Source organism: Cupressus sempervirens, chromosome 4 (assembly GCF_028749045.1).
Source record: "Cupressus sempervirens isolate cs-2001-9-10 chromosome 4, ASM2874904v1, whole genome shotgun sequence".
NCBI classification, from domain to species: Eukaryota; Viridiplantae; Streptophyta; class Pinopsida; order Cupressales; family Cupressaceae; genus Cupressus; species Cupressus sempervirens.
This window is the reverse complement of record NC_143121.1, coordinates 402,734,412-402,751,340: the sequence shown is the minus strand read 5'-3', so window position 1 is coordinate 402,751,340 and position 16,929 is coordinate 402,734,412. Positions and strand designations below refer to the sequence as shown.

The 16,929-nt window shown below is 38.6% G+C and overlaps 1 protein-coding gene across 6 annotated transcripts in view; it reads left to right on the top strand.

Annotated features, from left to right (window-relative positions):
• LOC149561756 (Pentatricopeptide repeat (PPR) superfamily protein) overlaps positions 1-16,929 on the top strand; it is a 308,014-nt gene that overhangs the window by 99,785 nt on the left and 191,300 nt on the right. For all 6 annotated transcript variants that reach the window (XM_089825298.1, XM_089825301.1, XM_089825300.1 and 3 more), the window contains one exon: positions 11,198-11,311. In XM_089825298.1, the coding sequence (XP_089681424.1) occupies positions 11,198-11,311 (114 nt within the window). The remainder of the gene's footprint in view (positions 1-11,197; positions 11,312-16,929) is intronic.

The window sequence follows — 16,929 nt, the reverse complement described above, 5'->3', positions numbered from 1 at the left end:
TGGGGCAACTATCCGAATCATACGTCTGTTGAATGCTATCAAATTCATCAATCACCTCAAGAAAAATTCCTACCTCTCTTTATCCTCATGTTCCCTAAAATGATTTTTGCTCCAAATCTGATTTTCTGCTTCTTGAAGGGAAACCCGAGCATCATCTAATGCCTTAGGAGTATCCTTTAACACTCTATTGTGCTCCATAATCTCATTCCTTTCTTTATTAAGCTGATCAACATGTATCTCAGCAACCTTAAGAAAGTTATCCGTGTTGGAAAGCAAATACAAATAATCTGATTTCATAGTTTGAAGGCCATTCTTCTTCCACTCCCTTTTGAACCTTCTTGTAGAGATCCTCAACCATCTTGTGAGTACCTGTCATAACGTATCAAAGTTGCCACAACCATGTCTTCACTAACCTTCAGCTGGTTCTTTGATGTATGCACTTTATTATCGTCATGTTGGAACGGGTCATCGTCTTGCAATGTTGTCTCAGCTTGTTCCTCCAAATTCGTGTCATGGACATTAGAAATATATGGTTCATCACCTCTCTCAAAATCATAGGTATTCTTCCCCTTGTTCTCTTGATTTGTATGCAAAGGCCCAAGTGTTGCCATGTTATCATTTGCATATAAGGGTTCATCATATAAGGACCCCGACCTGCTATTACCTTGTGTGCAACCTATCCCATCAATCTGCTTGTCAAAGCTAACCTCTAATTCACCAACGAAGAAACTTGCACCCTGTGTAATAAGTTTTGCTTGATCACGAGAAGGCTACAAATCAATGGTGGTTGACTGTTCTTCCTTTTCAAGATCCTCTATTAAATGATTTTGGCCTGCTGGAAATTCTTTATACAAATTTTTGCACTGGTCTTTTTCAAGGAGATCTTGAACCAATTCAAAGTAGCTTCTTTTTGCCATATCCGTCTTATTTTGCTGCTCTAGATGAAGCGCCAAGTAATCGTTGAATGGTATATCATTCTAAATTCGGGCAGTAAGTTCTTTATACTCCTTGTAAATGTCGATTATCTCTAATCCTATATTGGATTTAGAATTTTGGGCTAACTGCACTTGTCGCTTATAGTAGCTTCCTTGGTTTATCCAAACTCTATATTTTCCTAGATTACCAAAATTGATACTCTTCCAAAATGTAGAAAACCTATGCATAGAGATTTCTATCATTGCTGCTCAAGGCTGACCTCTTTTTGGTTACTATATCAAAACTCTAGCACTAACCCCTTCTTACGCCGTTTTGCTGAATAATATTAAGGAATGGATGCTGATTGTCATTAATTCCAACCATGTGACTTGATTAAATATCAGTAATAATTCTGTCCATTTTGAATTCATTAATCTACTATTTTATAATGGCAAGTAATGTGTCATGCAAACAAGAGCTCTGCTAATCCTCTAAACACAATGATATTTTCTTGATGTAGTAACTATGGTCCAAATCAGCCGGAACCTTTTAGCATCCAGGTTAATTCAAATGTTGCAAGACAAGTCTATTGACAAGCATTTAATCAAACACTTGAATGAATATACCATTCAGTGCATGCGACTCCTTTTCCCAAGGTAATTCTGTCAAACACATGGAATCCTTTTTTGAGCACAACAAGTCAACTTCAACCCATGATAACACCCATCGTGGAATATAATGGAGAGGCGACTAGTGATGCACCAAACCATGTTGACGTTGAGGAAAACATTTGCTTCAGCCTTACTTTGGAAACCTTGATGTGTCGTTTTGCAGTCTACACTCCCTTTTTAAATAAAAGAATATAAGGGCTCGTTTTGCTGCTTGACACTTACCTATCCAAAACCCATGCTTTTACACCACCTTCCGCTTCTTCAAAGAAGATTTCTCTAGCACACATTGACCTTGAACAACCAATTCTCTTGTCGGAGTAAGAATAGGAACTCTTATGGCTGGAATGCGCTTTTGACGAAAAAATAATCTCTCCAACACTGGTAAGCCAAATGTAACTGTCTTTCCAAACCGAGTGATTGCATTGCCACATATATCATGCCCCGTTAATGCCAGAGGTATACAGGTTGCTTGATAGCCTAAACTTTCGCATGTTCTCAATAATGGACATGAAAGATTCAATCCAACAAATGAATTTGCACCAGAAATCCCAACCTGTGATACATCCCAATGTTGTGTGTCAATTGTTTCATTGTCTATTTGTCCATTCTAACCATGCATTCCATTCTTCTCGACTGATAAAGGATTTTTTGGTCTTTCTGTTGCCTCACTTGCCCTAGAGTGTTTGGTTTAAGTACCTTAACCAAACCTCTATATCTATCCTATAAACCCTCAGTGAACAATAGTACCTTACACTGTTTTGACATGTTTGGAACTATCACTGAGATCGGCTGAAACTCGTCAATGAAATCATTTAGAGATCTATACTGTCGTAATTGTGCCAAATCCCTGTAATAGACTTCTATATCCTTCCTGTCAAAGTGAGTAATCGGCTTAGAACTGAAAGTCTCATAGGACGTAATGAGATCGTGATCCTGGATAACTAACCCGTGGTGCTACCAATCATATACCGCTCCTCCTTAGTGCATCGTAGCAAATTTGATGGCTTCCGTCTCTGACATAGGTTTAAGTGTTAGTTAAGTGTTTACTGTATAGGGTAAAAGGATACTTATCACGTGTAGTATAGTAAGATATAGTATAGTAAGATATAACACAGTATAGATACTTTATTCATATACGCAATATGTACTCCAATGCTTACAATATGATTATGATGATTACCATGATGTTCCAAAGTCCCTTTCGGACGTTGTACATATACTTTCCCAAAGAGGTGACTCAATTGTCGTGTGCCCTTTCGGATACAATTCTACCCGTCGTCTACAATATGGATTTTACTGACATCATCTCCCCCAAAAAGAAAAGTCATCTCTGGATGATAATTACAAAATTACTGAGACAGATTAACGAAATGGAACACATTGACTGTGACTAACTATAATAGGATAGATCCTTTTTCGTCACATCACATTCACATTCCTTCCGTGTGTGCACCAAATTGGTCTCCAAAACATGTTGCATTTGTAGCCTCTACTAACACAATACTGTCCCCCTAGCCAATCTGACCTTGATAGCCACCTGTGCCGCCTTCTTTGCTTGCAACTCCTGGGTATGCTAAGCCAAGTGTCGCTCTACTACTTTCAGCTAGATGGTCAGCTCCTCCTAAGCTCTCTATGCATCCACAAAGACAGCCTCATGTCCAACACCTACTCCGAGTGCCTCAAAGCATATCACCCCTCTCAAAAGGCTTGCTTCAGCGCTTTCTCCACCTCTGGTAGACAGACACTCCATGCTTGCAGCAACTCCAGGTCTCATCAATTGGTTACACTTCCCAAGACTGATAACTGAATTGACTGGGGGTCTAAGGGGCAACACCCCTAGTGGGGTCGAGGGGTAGTGCCCCCGCCGCCAAGACCAAATTAGCAACCTCATACCCATAGAAAAGTCCATGGAACACACTGTTTTTGTAATTTTCTTCTGATCCCATACTGCTTTTGCCAACCTCTTATGTTTTCTTCTCTACATGCTTATGTCTTTCCCTTTGATACCATAAGTTATTCATTGTGAACATTTTTGATTTGTCATCATTTAAATTTTTTTTTTTAGATCCTCCTATCACCCTTCTTTTGTGTCCCTACGGTGGTTGTCTCTTGTATTTGTTTTATTACTTCTTTGTAGCTGCCGTACAGTGTACGCCACTCTTCTGTTTGTACGTTTTGAATGGGCAAGTCCGCATGGTATTCCACCTCTACCGTATGGTGATCACTTTGACTACTTGTACAGTAATGTCTTTTCTCATATCGTATGGCTGTACAGTTGGCTTCTTCTTTTCAAAGCTGTCCTTATGGTAGCTTTTTGTTCTCTATTTGGTAGCACTCCTTTGCCATACGATGCTTTGTATTTGTTGGCCTCTAGTTTGTACGACACTTCTTATGACTCCTTGTATATTCTGTACGAGATTCCACTTATCCTGTTTGTAATGTGCGGTGATGCTTCTTTGTCTTTTTTTGCCTTCCTTGTAACTATAAGATGCTTTCCTCTAATTGCCCTAGGCCGTACGGTATCCACAGTTCCTTACAACCTTTGTGTCTACTGTACGGTGTACAGTGATCTTTCCTTTGCAATCGCTTCATGTATGGTGAACTTTTACTCTCTGTTGGCCATACGTACTCAATATATGCTCCGTACTCAATATATGCTCCCTTTCCGTACGGTGGTCTTTCTAGTTTTCTTGTACGATAGGCTTTCTACTTCTTATTTGTGTGCTTCTCAAAATGCTTTCTTCTATACCATACAGCCGTACAGAGGACCCTTTCCTCCAAGTGTCCATACGGTGAGCTTTCCTTCAAGTGTTCGTCGTACAGTCATCTTTTGTTTAACTATTCACCATGCCATATGGTATCTAGTGCTAATTATTTGTTTCTTTGATGTATGGCTGTACGGTATCTTTAAATCTCTTGTTGAATTTTGTTCACATGTTTTATCAATACTGTACGATACTGTACTTTCCTCATACATATTCACCTTGACTGTACGGTGCATTTATATAGTCTTCAGTTTATTTGCTCCAATACATATTATAATTTCTCTTTTCTTATACTTTATTTACATTTATTTTACATATGTACATTACTTATCTATTATTTACATTCTCTCTAATTTGTTCATTCGTGGAGGCACGTTATTTCTTTTAGAGTAGACTTTTAGTTTCGACCCTTTCATCGAATTCGACACTTCCTTCCCATGGAGCATCCATAATTTTATTGCTCCATTATCGCTCACTTCATGGATTTTATATGGTCCTACACACTTCACTTTGAACTTTCTTGGTCTGATCTCATTCCACCTGCTATACTTCAAAACTAACTACCCTGGTTGAAATTTATTCAATTTTAAATGCTTATCATGCCATACCTTACACTTGTTATGTATAACCTCCGTGGCCCATTGTGCCTGCAGTTGTCGCTCGTTAAGTTTATGTAAATTATACAATCTCTCTCTTAGATTTTCCATATCTCTAAGCTTGTTTTTGATCGCGATCCTTAAACTTGGTATCATGAATTCCGTCGGTTGCCACTCCTTGCCGTAAATAACTCTATTCTTGATTCTAGGACCTTCACTCTATATTGTTGAAGTTTTTATTAAGCCCTTCCTTTTTGTTTCCTGTGCAGACCGTACGATGTGTGTTTTTTGCTGTCGACACCTTTCTACTAAATCCATGGTGCGGGGTAACCTTTTCTTTCCGCATGGTTCATTCATCGTGTGCCGTATGGTGGAATCTTCCCTTTTGCTGGGTTCGTCTGGTATGTTCTTTCTCTTGTACTGGTCGTATGGTAGGTTCTTTCCTTAAGCTTCAGCCTTAACCGTCTTTACTTCTTTCACTTCTTTGTGTTCTTTTGGACATTCATTTTCCTCTCCTTTAGTACTTTCGTCGACCCTTAACATATTACAGCAAGGAAAGAGCTTGTAGTCCTCCATCTGCCAATGGAGTAGGTCGTTCACCGAGTCCAAGTCATCATCGTTAGACCCTCATTCTAGTCTCAATACTCCCTCTTCATCAGTTTTCATTCTCTTCTTTCCATCGTCGTCCCCTCCACCTTTGACATTGGGATCCAACAATGCTGCCTCCTCACTTATCATCTTTGTGTAAGTCGATTACAAATCTTTGGCCTCCGTGTGCTATGGATAGGGTATTTTGTTTCCAATCATGTTTCACCTTTGCCTCTACCAGCCAGACCCGCCCAAGGATGATGTCATACCCTTTTCTTTTGAATGGGATGACCATGAAATCCAATAGGAATGGCTATGTCCCGATGGTTACAGGCTGCGCCATCAGGGTCCCTAAGGGCTTGATTCCATATTGATCGACAATGAGTAGTTGAAATATAGGTTGCCACAATGTAGGTTGTTCCAACTTTTTCCATACATCCTTCGATAGTATGTTCACTCCTGATTCTTTGTCTACCATTGTGTCTGTTAGTATGGTTCCCAGGATACCCATCTCTACTATTGCAGGATGTCTTCCTGTAGTGAGTGCCAATAACATTGGGTTTGTTGCAGTCATTCCGCTGCCATCCTTTCCTGTCTCTTCTGTCACTTTCAGGAGTGGTGTTATGTTCAGTATCACCATCCGCAACTAAGACATTATAAGAAGGTCATTCAGTTTCCTAGGAACTTCCATTTGCATTACCTGCCTTATAACATTTTGTTTTGCCAGGTTCCTCTTCGAGGTGCCGGTATTGTCTTTTGTTTATAATTTTTTTTTTTCCGATTCCGTCTGTGCTTGCTGCAATCTCTTCTTTTCTTCCTCTGCATTTGGGTACATTGCCTTCTTTGCTTGTTCGTGGGTGATGGCTAGTATGTTCTCATCACATGTTTCGATGCTTAACAAGTTCACCCCTTGCTTAGGGCATTTTGAATTCTCATGGTCTCCCGGACCACACCATCTGCATAACAGCTGTGACGTTTGCTTCATGGTATAGTCTCTAGCGAAGTTCCCCCAGAGGTTACATGCATGACATTGTATCATCGACCGTCCACTTGAGTTGTACTACATTAGACTTCGACCCCCATTATTGTTATTATTATTGTTACCACCTTGTCTGCGCCAGTTATTGTTACGGTATCCTCTTGAGGTTGTGTCATTGTTCGTGTTCTTTCCGGTGGACACTTCCTACGTTAGTAGCACTTGCTGGTGTCCCTTTGACTTCATATTGAACAGGCATTCCTTTGTGGAATGTCTCATAATTTGGCAGATATTGCAAAATTGTTTTTCGGGCAAGAGCCCTTTGTGTGGCCCTCCTCCTTATAGTCCGTACACTACAATTCCCCTTTCACAGAGTTAGGATTTTTTTTTAGATTTTTAAATTCCTTCATCATCCATAACATATACTTCTGCAATGCTCGAACCTTTTTATTTGATTCTTTGTCTCTGCTGGTACTTTTCGAAGATGAATTGTCTGAGTTTGACGATTTGTGTTTCTTCTTTTTGTTTGTTTTTTGCTCTCTCCAGATCCATCGCCCAATTATACGCATTTGTGTACGATGTTGGACGTACAATCTTCAGTTTCTTCTTTAGTGTTGGTGGTAGCCCTTCCACAAACCATCATTTCTTTAATTTGTCAACTAGTGGGTTCTCCATGTTCCTCATCAATTCTTTCAGCCTTCTTGCATATACATGAATCGTTTCATTCTTTCCCTGCTTCGTACTGTATATTTCTACTACAATTTCATTATAGTCCCTTAGTAATCGGAACTCTGCGATGAACTTGACTTTTGCCCATGTAGTTAATTTTTGTGGATTAGCATCTGAAAACCAGTCAATTGCTACACCCCATAGGATCGCTGGAAATTGTTGGACCCAATTGTCTTGGTTCGTTACACCATTTGCCGTCCATATTGTTTCGCATGTTTTGCAGTGTCTGATCAGATCTGTTGTCCCATCACCATTAAACTTTGACAATTTTTCCTTTGGTCTTGCTATTGCTACTTTTCTCGGATTCTATGGTACTTCCTGTGTACCTTCGTTGTTTTGAGCACCTGCGTTGTTCTACACAACCGTGTTGCTTTGGACAACCACCCTACTTCCAACAACTGTGTCTACTTCCAACAACTGTGTTACTTGGTGAGAAAAGATCTTCCTCAAGCGAAGTAGTTCGATTCTCTACCTGTATCCGTTTGTCGGGTGTATCAAGAACAAAAAGTTCACTCCTCACTCGTGCTCCTTTGGCACTTCGAGCCGTGCGAGATGCTTCCCTTCCGTTGGAATTCTCTACTGTCGACGTATACAAGTTAAGGAACTCCTCCCTATCTCTTCTACCAAATTCAATCCCTATCGAGTCTCTTCTAGCAATTCCTCAACACTCCTTGTTCTGCTAGGTGAATGCACTTTCTCTGTCTGTGCTCTTTCACCCCCTCGGTGTCCGTTAGTAATTTGCTGAAGCTTCTATTTGTGCTTCACCTGTTGTGCTAAAATTAAAACTTCCTGTGCTGTGCATATTTCATCCTTATTTTTTATCTTATTCCTATCCTTATTAAGCAGGTTCGACATTAATCTTCATAACACTTCCTTCGTTCCAGGTTCGATTGGCAACAATGCCAAATATTTATCGTACAGGGTAAAAGGATACTTATTGCATGTAGTATAGTAAGATATAACACAGTACATATACTTTGTTCATATACGCAATATGCACTCCAATGGTTACAATATGATTATGATGATTACAATGATGTTCCAAAGTGCCTTTTGGACAGTGTAAATATACATTCCCGAAGGGGTGACTTAAATGTCACATGTCCTTTCGGATACAATTCTACCCATCGGCTACAATATAGCTTTTACCGACAATAGTAAGTGTCTAGCTTGTGAATCCAAGCACTCGTAGATGTCTTACTGTTGGCATCAAAAGTAGGGAGAGATAGTTTGTATATAGCATGTTTTAAATCTCTATTTGGTGCTCTAGGTCTCCTATCCTTCTGTTGTTTGTCTGACTCCCTTTTTTGATTTAGGTATTGGATAAAGGACTTATTTTGTTTAATTGGATTAGGAAACAAATCCCATTCATCATACATCACCATAACATTATCTAACAGTAAATTTGGTGCTGCTAGTGGTGCCACCTCTTGCTCTGCATTAAACACAGGTATCAAAGGCCTATCTATGTTTCGTGTGGGGGCCTTAACAACTTGGGGTGATCCTGCTACACTACTACCTCCACTATGAGGGCTCGGAGCTCTCCTATTAACCGGGGCTAATTATTGTATATTAACTGTAAGCTGTTGAAGCATATCAACTATGTTATTCTGCTCGTCTCAAATAGCCTGCAATGTTTCCCTTACTTCTCAATCCGGTTCAATTTCATTATATGCCATTTGAATGTTGTTTACCTGTTCAGCTTGTTCAATCCGTTCAAACTATGTAGGCTGTTCAACTTGTTCAGCTGTTCCAAAAGTTAACTGTTTGTCAACTGAATAATTGTGTTCAATGTCAATCTAATCTGAAGACCCTGCCTGTTCGGGTTGGAGATGACTAAACTTATAAAGTTTCTTCCTCATACCTGGTTGTTATTTTTCCTATTTATTCCAACTTGTTATGCAGTAAATTTCCTAGAAGATAGCAGGACCTATAGCTTTGATACCACTGTAATAATCTGAGCTTAATAAGGTCAAAATGGATTAAATCTTGACTTGAGAAATTTTGTCAAACAGTTGGTGACTTATGATCTGCTATTAAAATAGAGTTCATTGTAACACTATTTCCGGATTTGCATTATGATTAACCATTGACTGATCAACACAACTATCCAATATTTGCCAATGTTCATTTATTTGGCATATCACCATACATGAGGGAACCCACTCAGTTAATAAAATCAATTAGAACACATCTAACCCATTGTCTGGACTCCAAACAGATTCTTATGTATTTTCAAACTCATACAAATCACTAATAAATATGAAGCTCATGGTTTAAACAATGCTATTGTTTGATTTGTAACAATAGTAAATACAATATTAGCTGATGTGAATATCGTACTTCTGGAGGTGTATATCGTGGCACTGGTGGAGAATGTCCTTATGCTGCTACTGTTGGAGGTAACTTGTTAGCGCACCTGGAAAACTCCTCCCGTGATCACCCTTGGTCTCTCCCGAGTCTATTTGTTACCAGTGATAGGCCTGTTGCTGTTGCGTAGGAAGTTACAAGGACTGTTGGTAAATGAGGTAAATGCCAGCTGTGACTCTTTCAACCCGTGAATCTGCTATCTGCTCGATATTGGGTGCATTCTGTTCAGATATGTACTGCAGAGTTAGTTTGATACAGCGATGACTCCTCCTTACTCAACCATGGCATATAATAACTTGCTGCCTGACGTCAAACACAAACCTGCTGTGTGTTGAGCTGAGGTGATTGGCTTGATTATTCCAATACGTTCAGACTGAAGCCATTACTTTGATTCCTACATTACTTCTCCTTACTTGGCAAAGGAAATCAATTTACACTACTTGCCGTACCAACATAAAACATCCAATACTGACCTGTATATGTTAGATTGTCTCCAAACCTTGACAATCCAGTAATCTTCCAATCTGATGTAAATTTCACAAGACTAGGGCTACGTCTAGCTTCTGATTTTTCAAGGGGTTTCATCCTTAAGAAGAACATAGTCACATTTAAGCAACCATTCGAGATTTTGAGTAATATCATATATTTGTTGTGTCAATCCCAATGCAAAAGCTTTCTTTTAGAACCTCAAAGTGTGCAGAGAAACAAACCTCTTAGCAATGTGGGATAAAAGACTATTTCGTTTTTTCAGTCACTTTAGTCATTTTGTCCTGAAGTGCCTTTAAATAATAAAGTACTTTATACTTCAACTCAATAAAATAAAATGACTTTAACCTTAGGATTTCCCATTAAAAATCTCCTGAACTGAAACCAAAACTCCTGTGACTGGTTGGCATTCTAAATCACATGCCTTTAGCCTATTTGGATGGAAAGATAGACCAACTAGGTGCCATTAATGCTAGCGCGTAGAAGGGGACATTAAAATATCACTTTGGGTGATATCCTATGACTATCATCAATTGCTGCATATATAATTAGATTGATCAGATATTGTGATCATTACTGAAAGCAATACATACAATTTCATGATTGACATCAATATATCAGATTAACTGATAAGAACAGTAGCATACTTCATAATAGCCATATGATATAAATTGACACATATTTTTGCACACTTTCAGATTGGTTTTATTAGGAATTACAATTGATTTTCATTTATCTTCCATTACTGCTTAAACACTATTCATTTGACATAGTAGAAATGGGCGATTGAAGTACTTGTCCCAGTTTTCCAATTATAGCCAAAAGGGGGACATTACGACCTGATTTCGTTTTTACTTGCTATCAGCTCTACAATATATCATCAGCCAACCTTTCATGCTTCAATGTTTCCTATGGATTCTCATGGGTTACACGTATAATATTCCTTTCAATAATTTTCTATTTGTGTATTGTTTTGGTAAAGTTCTAATCTTAAAAGATGGACATTAGCAGTAAGTTTACAGGATTTATAAATGTAGTGTTCTCTATTTTTATTTTTTTCCCTCATTATATGACATTTGATATATTCTTATTTTGATGCAGGTTCACGTGGCTTTTGATTTAATTGATGAAATGTGTAAAGCAGGTCTAAATATTTGTGCAGAGACTTTCCATATAATCATGCAAGCATGTGAAAGGACAAATGAATTTGAACTGGTAATAAGATTGGAATAGTAGTATCAGTAGTCCTTTATGGCATGCAATGAACAGTCTGGAAAAGTAGAACCTGAAGGTTGGCTTTTTCCTGATAATGCATTTTGATTTTCTTTCTGTTGTTTCTAATGGCAGTTTGAGAATAATGTTTTTGATGTCAGTACTAAATACAATGTGTGCTGTTTTCTTGTGTGACCACCTCTTAAAATTATATGCTTCAATATTCTCCTTATTGAGAAAAGACATAACAAAATGTAATAACCCCAATCGGTTATAACTTTGTCAAACACCAAATTCTTCTCTAATTTAGTTGTTTGACATTTCGTCAAACACTTTGCAAGCAAGAGATATATTGCATATGTAAATTCTGATTGCTGTCTAAATGCCAAACTTTAATAAATATGCTTCCAAAGAACACACCAAACAACTAACAATGAAGATGCAATTTTTTTTGAATAACACTGATTACAAATAGGAAAATATGCATCTACATCAATAAGACATTAGGGCAACAAATTTTGATATAAATCAGATTACAATAGATTTTAAAAACCTTACCAATGCCCTAAATATCTACTCTCAAACAATGCAAAATCTAGTAGATAAAAACTTGGAATTGCTCCAAAACATGAATCTTCTTGTAAAAATCATTGTAGCAAATTCCAACTTATTCCTTATTCCACAAAGCTGGCCCTAGGCCACAAATTTGGCACAATGGAAAGACTAATTTGTCTTCTCCAACAATTGCAACCCTTCATAAGATATTTCACCACCCTAGTTATGCAAATCAATGAGAGTGTTCGTTCTTAACGATCAATATAACAACTGTAGAAACCCTTGGCTCCATAAGCTATCCGGAAGAGTAGATGGCAACACATTCAATGCTCAACAATGAGGCTGCCCTCACTATTTATTCTTTTTCTTCACCCTTCTAGAAGGAAATAAAATATTATTTAATTGCACTCTAGAAGCTTCCCCCTTTCCAAGGCAATAATTAGTTGTACTTCTAGAAAATGCACTCTCTAGAAGCTTCCCCACTTTTCAATACAATAATTAGTTGTGCTTCTAGAAAATTAAATTAATTAAATATAAAGTCACCTTTTGATTTTTTTTATTTAATTAATTTTCCCTTATTTCACCACTTAGCCTTTAGAGAATGTAAAGGCTAAGAACTCCACTAGGATGCTAACCAGATGGGGACATTATAATCCGCCCCTCTTGAAATTGCTTGTCCCCATGCAATCTCAACTCTAGATACTGCAAAATTTCTTCATTCTCCCAAGTGGCATCCTCTACTGGTAGGGCCTTCCACTTCACCAAGTACTCCCTAATAAGATGTCTTCTCAAATTCCTCTCCTTGAACTCAATGATAGCCTTTGGTACTAAAACCAATTTCCTCATCATCCAAGGGTGGAAGCACCATAGAAGGAACAATCTGGTGTCCTAATGCCTTTTTGAGACATGACATATGAAAAATATTATGAACTTTGCTCTCTGCCAGTAAATCCAACCTGTAAGCCACATCTCCAACTCTCTTGATCACCCTAAAAGGCCCATAATAATGTGGGTTAAGTTTTTTGACACCATGCTTTTTGAAAATGGACTGACAGTAAGGTTGCAGCATCAAATATACCATATCACCTACCTCAAAAGTCCGCTCAATCCTCTTCTGATCAGTGTACTACTTCTGTTGATTCTGTGCCTTGGTGATATTATCTTTAAGAGCCTTCATAATGTCTTGTCTCTCTTGTAATAAGTCTCCGACATTGGGCACTCTAGTATCTGATAGCAACAAATCCATGAAAATGGGTACCTCATATTCATATAATACCATGAGTGGTGACATCTGGATAGACATGTGATAATTGGAATTATAGCAATATTCGCATAGGTATATCCACTTAACCCAAGCCTTTTGTTACCTTGCTGTGTAATTCCTGAGGTATCCCTTCAACCATTTGTTCACGATCTCTGTTTGACCATCTATCTAAGGGTGGTAGCTAGTACTCTGAGTAAGCTTTGTCCCATAGAATTTGAACAACTCCTGCTAGAAGTGACTCATAAACATGCTGTCCCTGTCGCTGACGATGTTTCGAGGTAAGTCATACTTGAATACCTCTCTGAAGAATAAATCTACCACTTGCGTAGCAGTGATCGGGAAGAAGTGGGAAAACTTCGTAAGCCGATCAACAACAACATATATACAATTTCTGCCTTGGGCTCTTGGTAGTCTTGTAATTAAGTCCATGGACAAACACTCCCACTTCCTGTCAGGAATTGGAAGTGGCTTAAGTAAGTCGGCTGGGTAAGAGTGCTCCTGTTTATTCTGCTGACAAGTAGGACACTCTCTAACACATTGCAATACTTCAGCTTTAAGCTTTTTCCAAGAAAAATGCTCACGAATCTGCTTGTAGGTTTTGTAAAAACTTGGATGTCCTACCATAGGTGAGTCATGATAAACTCTCAACGCCATCCTCTTCACCTCTGACCTTGGCAGTAAATAAATGCGCCTTTTGTAAATGATGATCTCATTTACAAGGGTGAAATCACTATTCAAGATCGATCCATCTATGAATCTGATGCCCATGTATCCTTTGCATATTTTGCAAGGATCAAATGTCTCCAATCCTTTGATATATTGGTCATCAAGTTCAAGTGGGGTCTTCGTGACAAGGCATCTGCTACTACTTCTGTGTCTCGTTGAAATAGGTAATATCAAAATCATATGCCTGTAATTTACTTACCCATTTCTATTGCCTGTCATTCAGATCTTGCTGCCCCATGAAATGTTTCAGGCCATTGTGGTCAATTTTTATGCTGAATTTGCTACCCAGTAAATATTGCCTGAATTTGGCCATAGCATGCATTATGGCCAACATTTTCTTATCATAAATGTCGAAGCTTCTTTCAAGCCCCTTGAGCTTCCTACTCTCATAAGCAATCAGGTGTTTGTCTTGCATAAGCACTGCTCCAACACCTTCGCAAGATGCATCACAATGCAGCTCAAAAGGTTTGCTAAAATCTGGTAATGCTAGCACTGGACAAGAAGTGATCAACTCCTTGAATTTATCAAAACACTCCTATGCCTCAAGAGTCCATAAGAAAACTCTCTTTCTCATCAAGTCTGTCAAGGGTGTTGCATGCCTAGAATATCCACTAACAAACCTCCTGTAGAACCCACACAACCCCAAAAATTCTCTCAGCTGTGTCAGGTTCATTGGAGTAGGCCACTCAATAATAGCACGGATTTGTTCAGGATCCATGCGTACTCCCTGAGTAGTGATAATGTGACCCAGATATAATAACTTTAATAATCCCAGATCACATTTTGACACCTTTGCATACAAGAAATCCATGCTCAAAATGCTGAACATAGTGTCCAAGTGTCGCACATGCTCATCCCATGTCTTACTATACACCAAGATGTCATCAAAGAAGACACAAATTTCCCCAACTGATGCTGAAAAACTCTGTTCATTGTTGACTGAAAAGTAGCTGGAGCATTAGTTAACCCAAATGGCATAACTACAAACTCAAAATGGCCACAATGACATCTAAATGCTGTCTTCTCTATATCCTTTTTTCTGATTTGGATATGATGATAGCCTGATCTCAAATCAATTTTGGAGAAGAAACATGCTCCATGTAGCTCATCTAATAACTCATCAATCCCTGGGATGGGGTACCTATTTTTGATAGTCTTCTTGTTCAAGACCTTGTAATCTATGTACATCCTAAGAGTTTCATCCTTCTTCTTCACCAAAACCACAAAAGAAGTGGAAGGCGACTTACTTGGTCTAATGTGCCCCATAGCAAGTAGTTCCTTGATGGTTTTCTCGATCTAATCCTTCAATCTCTTTGGATGCTTGTAGGGTGTGATCATGATGGGTTTAACACCCTCCTCTAACTCAATAATATGCTTAATACTTCTATCTGGAGGTCTACCTGGTTCACTAAAAACCTTGTAGTGCTTGATTCTCAATTCCTGTATGTCGAGGTGATATTCTGATTTTTGCTGCCCCTGTGATGGCATTAAAGTGCAACGGGCTGTCCACTCAACCTAGTCATGTATCAACAAGTTTTCCATGCATCTACAAGACATCATCTTAAACTCATTGTCATGAATGGCCTTAAGTATATGGGTCTTCGCCTTTGACTGAAACTTCATCTCCATAAACTCCCCTATGTCATGTAATCAAGTCATACCCAAGACCAAATCTGTATCACCCATGTTAACAACATATAAATCTGCTTTGAAATCAAAATTGTTGATCTTTAGGGGCAGACTTGTAATTTGTCACATCTAAGGATGTAGCCATCAACTACCCTCACTCTCAGACTCTCAAATTGCTCTGTCTGTATCCCACACCTCTCAATCAATCTGGAATCAATAAAATTGTGAGTATCAGTTGTATCAGGCAAATTAATAACTCGCTGACCAGCCAATATCCCTCTCATCCTGAATGATCCCTCTTGTTGTACACTAGTGAGACAAGCCTCCTTAAGTCTACTCTTAGTCTTCTTATCACTTATATCATTTGTGCCTTCCTTTTCTTTAAACGATTCCTCATTTTTCAGATTGCTGGTTTGAATTTTCAGAATCAAAATCCTGATAATAAGCCCACATAACCTTGTTTGTTTTCCCCTTTGGCCTCAAAGGACAATCATGGTTCATGTCATAAAGTTCTTCACAATAAAAACAGAGTTTTTTCTTCCTTAAATCATTCAATGTCTCTCTATCCAAAGGAGCAAATGATATATCTTTAGTTTCAACCTTTGTTTCATTCCTTTTAGGTTTTTTGAAGAATAGTTTGTCTTTGCTAGATGATGCACCCTTTGATTGAAATTTATTTACTGGGGCTGCTTGTTCCATACTTCTAGCCTTATTAATCATTTCTTGCAAATTGAATGGATCAAAGGCTTTTACGCAACCCTTCAATGGTTCGGATAATCTTCAATGAACAAAACAACCAATCTCCTATCTGATAAATCTAGCACCATAACAGATAGTCTTTGAAAGTCACTAATGAAATACTCCAATCTGCCTGTCTGTTTTAACTGAGCCAACTCCCTGAAGTAGACTTCTGGATCCTTCTTATCAAACCTCTCTACCAACCTGCCACAAAGTCCTTATATGAAGTCATTTGGTTATGCTGAAGGGTAACCATCCCATGGTACCAACAATCATGTGCAACTCCCTCTAAATGTAGTGTGGCATATTTTATTGCCTCCACTTTGTCATAGGTCTCAATGTTGAGAAGGTATCAAGCTTGTGAATCCAAGCTTGCGCTGTCATTCTGCTACTTCCATCAAATGTAGTCAAAGAAAGCTTCCTATAACCCGCTTTAATTCATTATCCTTGCCATAAGGTCTCCTGTTCTGTCTAACTAAATGGTAGTGTTTTCTTCTTTGGTTTGGAAACCTCTCAAAAGTCATTCTCACCCATACCTGCGGTGCCAATAATTCCCATTCATCATTAGCAGCCATAAGGATATCTGCAAATGTCCCATCCTCAGCTTCCTCTACTGGCTCCTTTACTCGTTCCTTTGTAACAAAGGTAGGACGTGTGGGCCTGTCTGCTGTTTTAGAAAGAGTTCTATGAGCTTTAGGTGATCCCACTG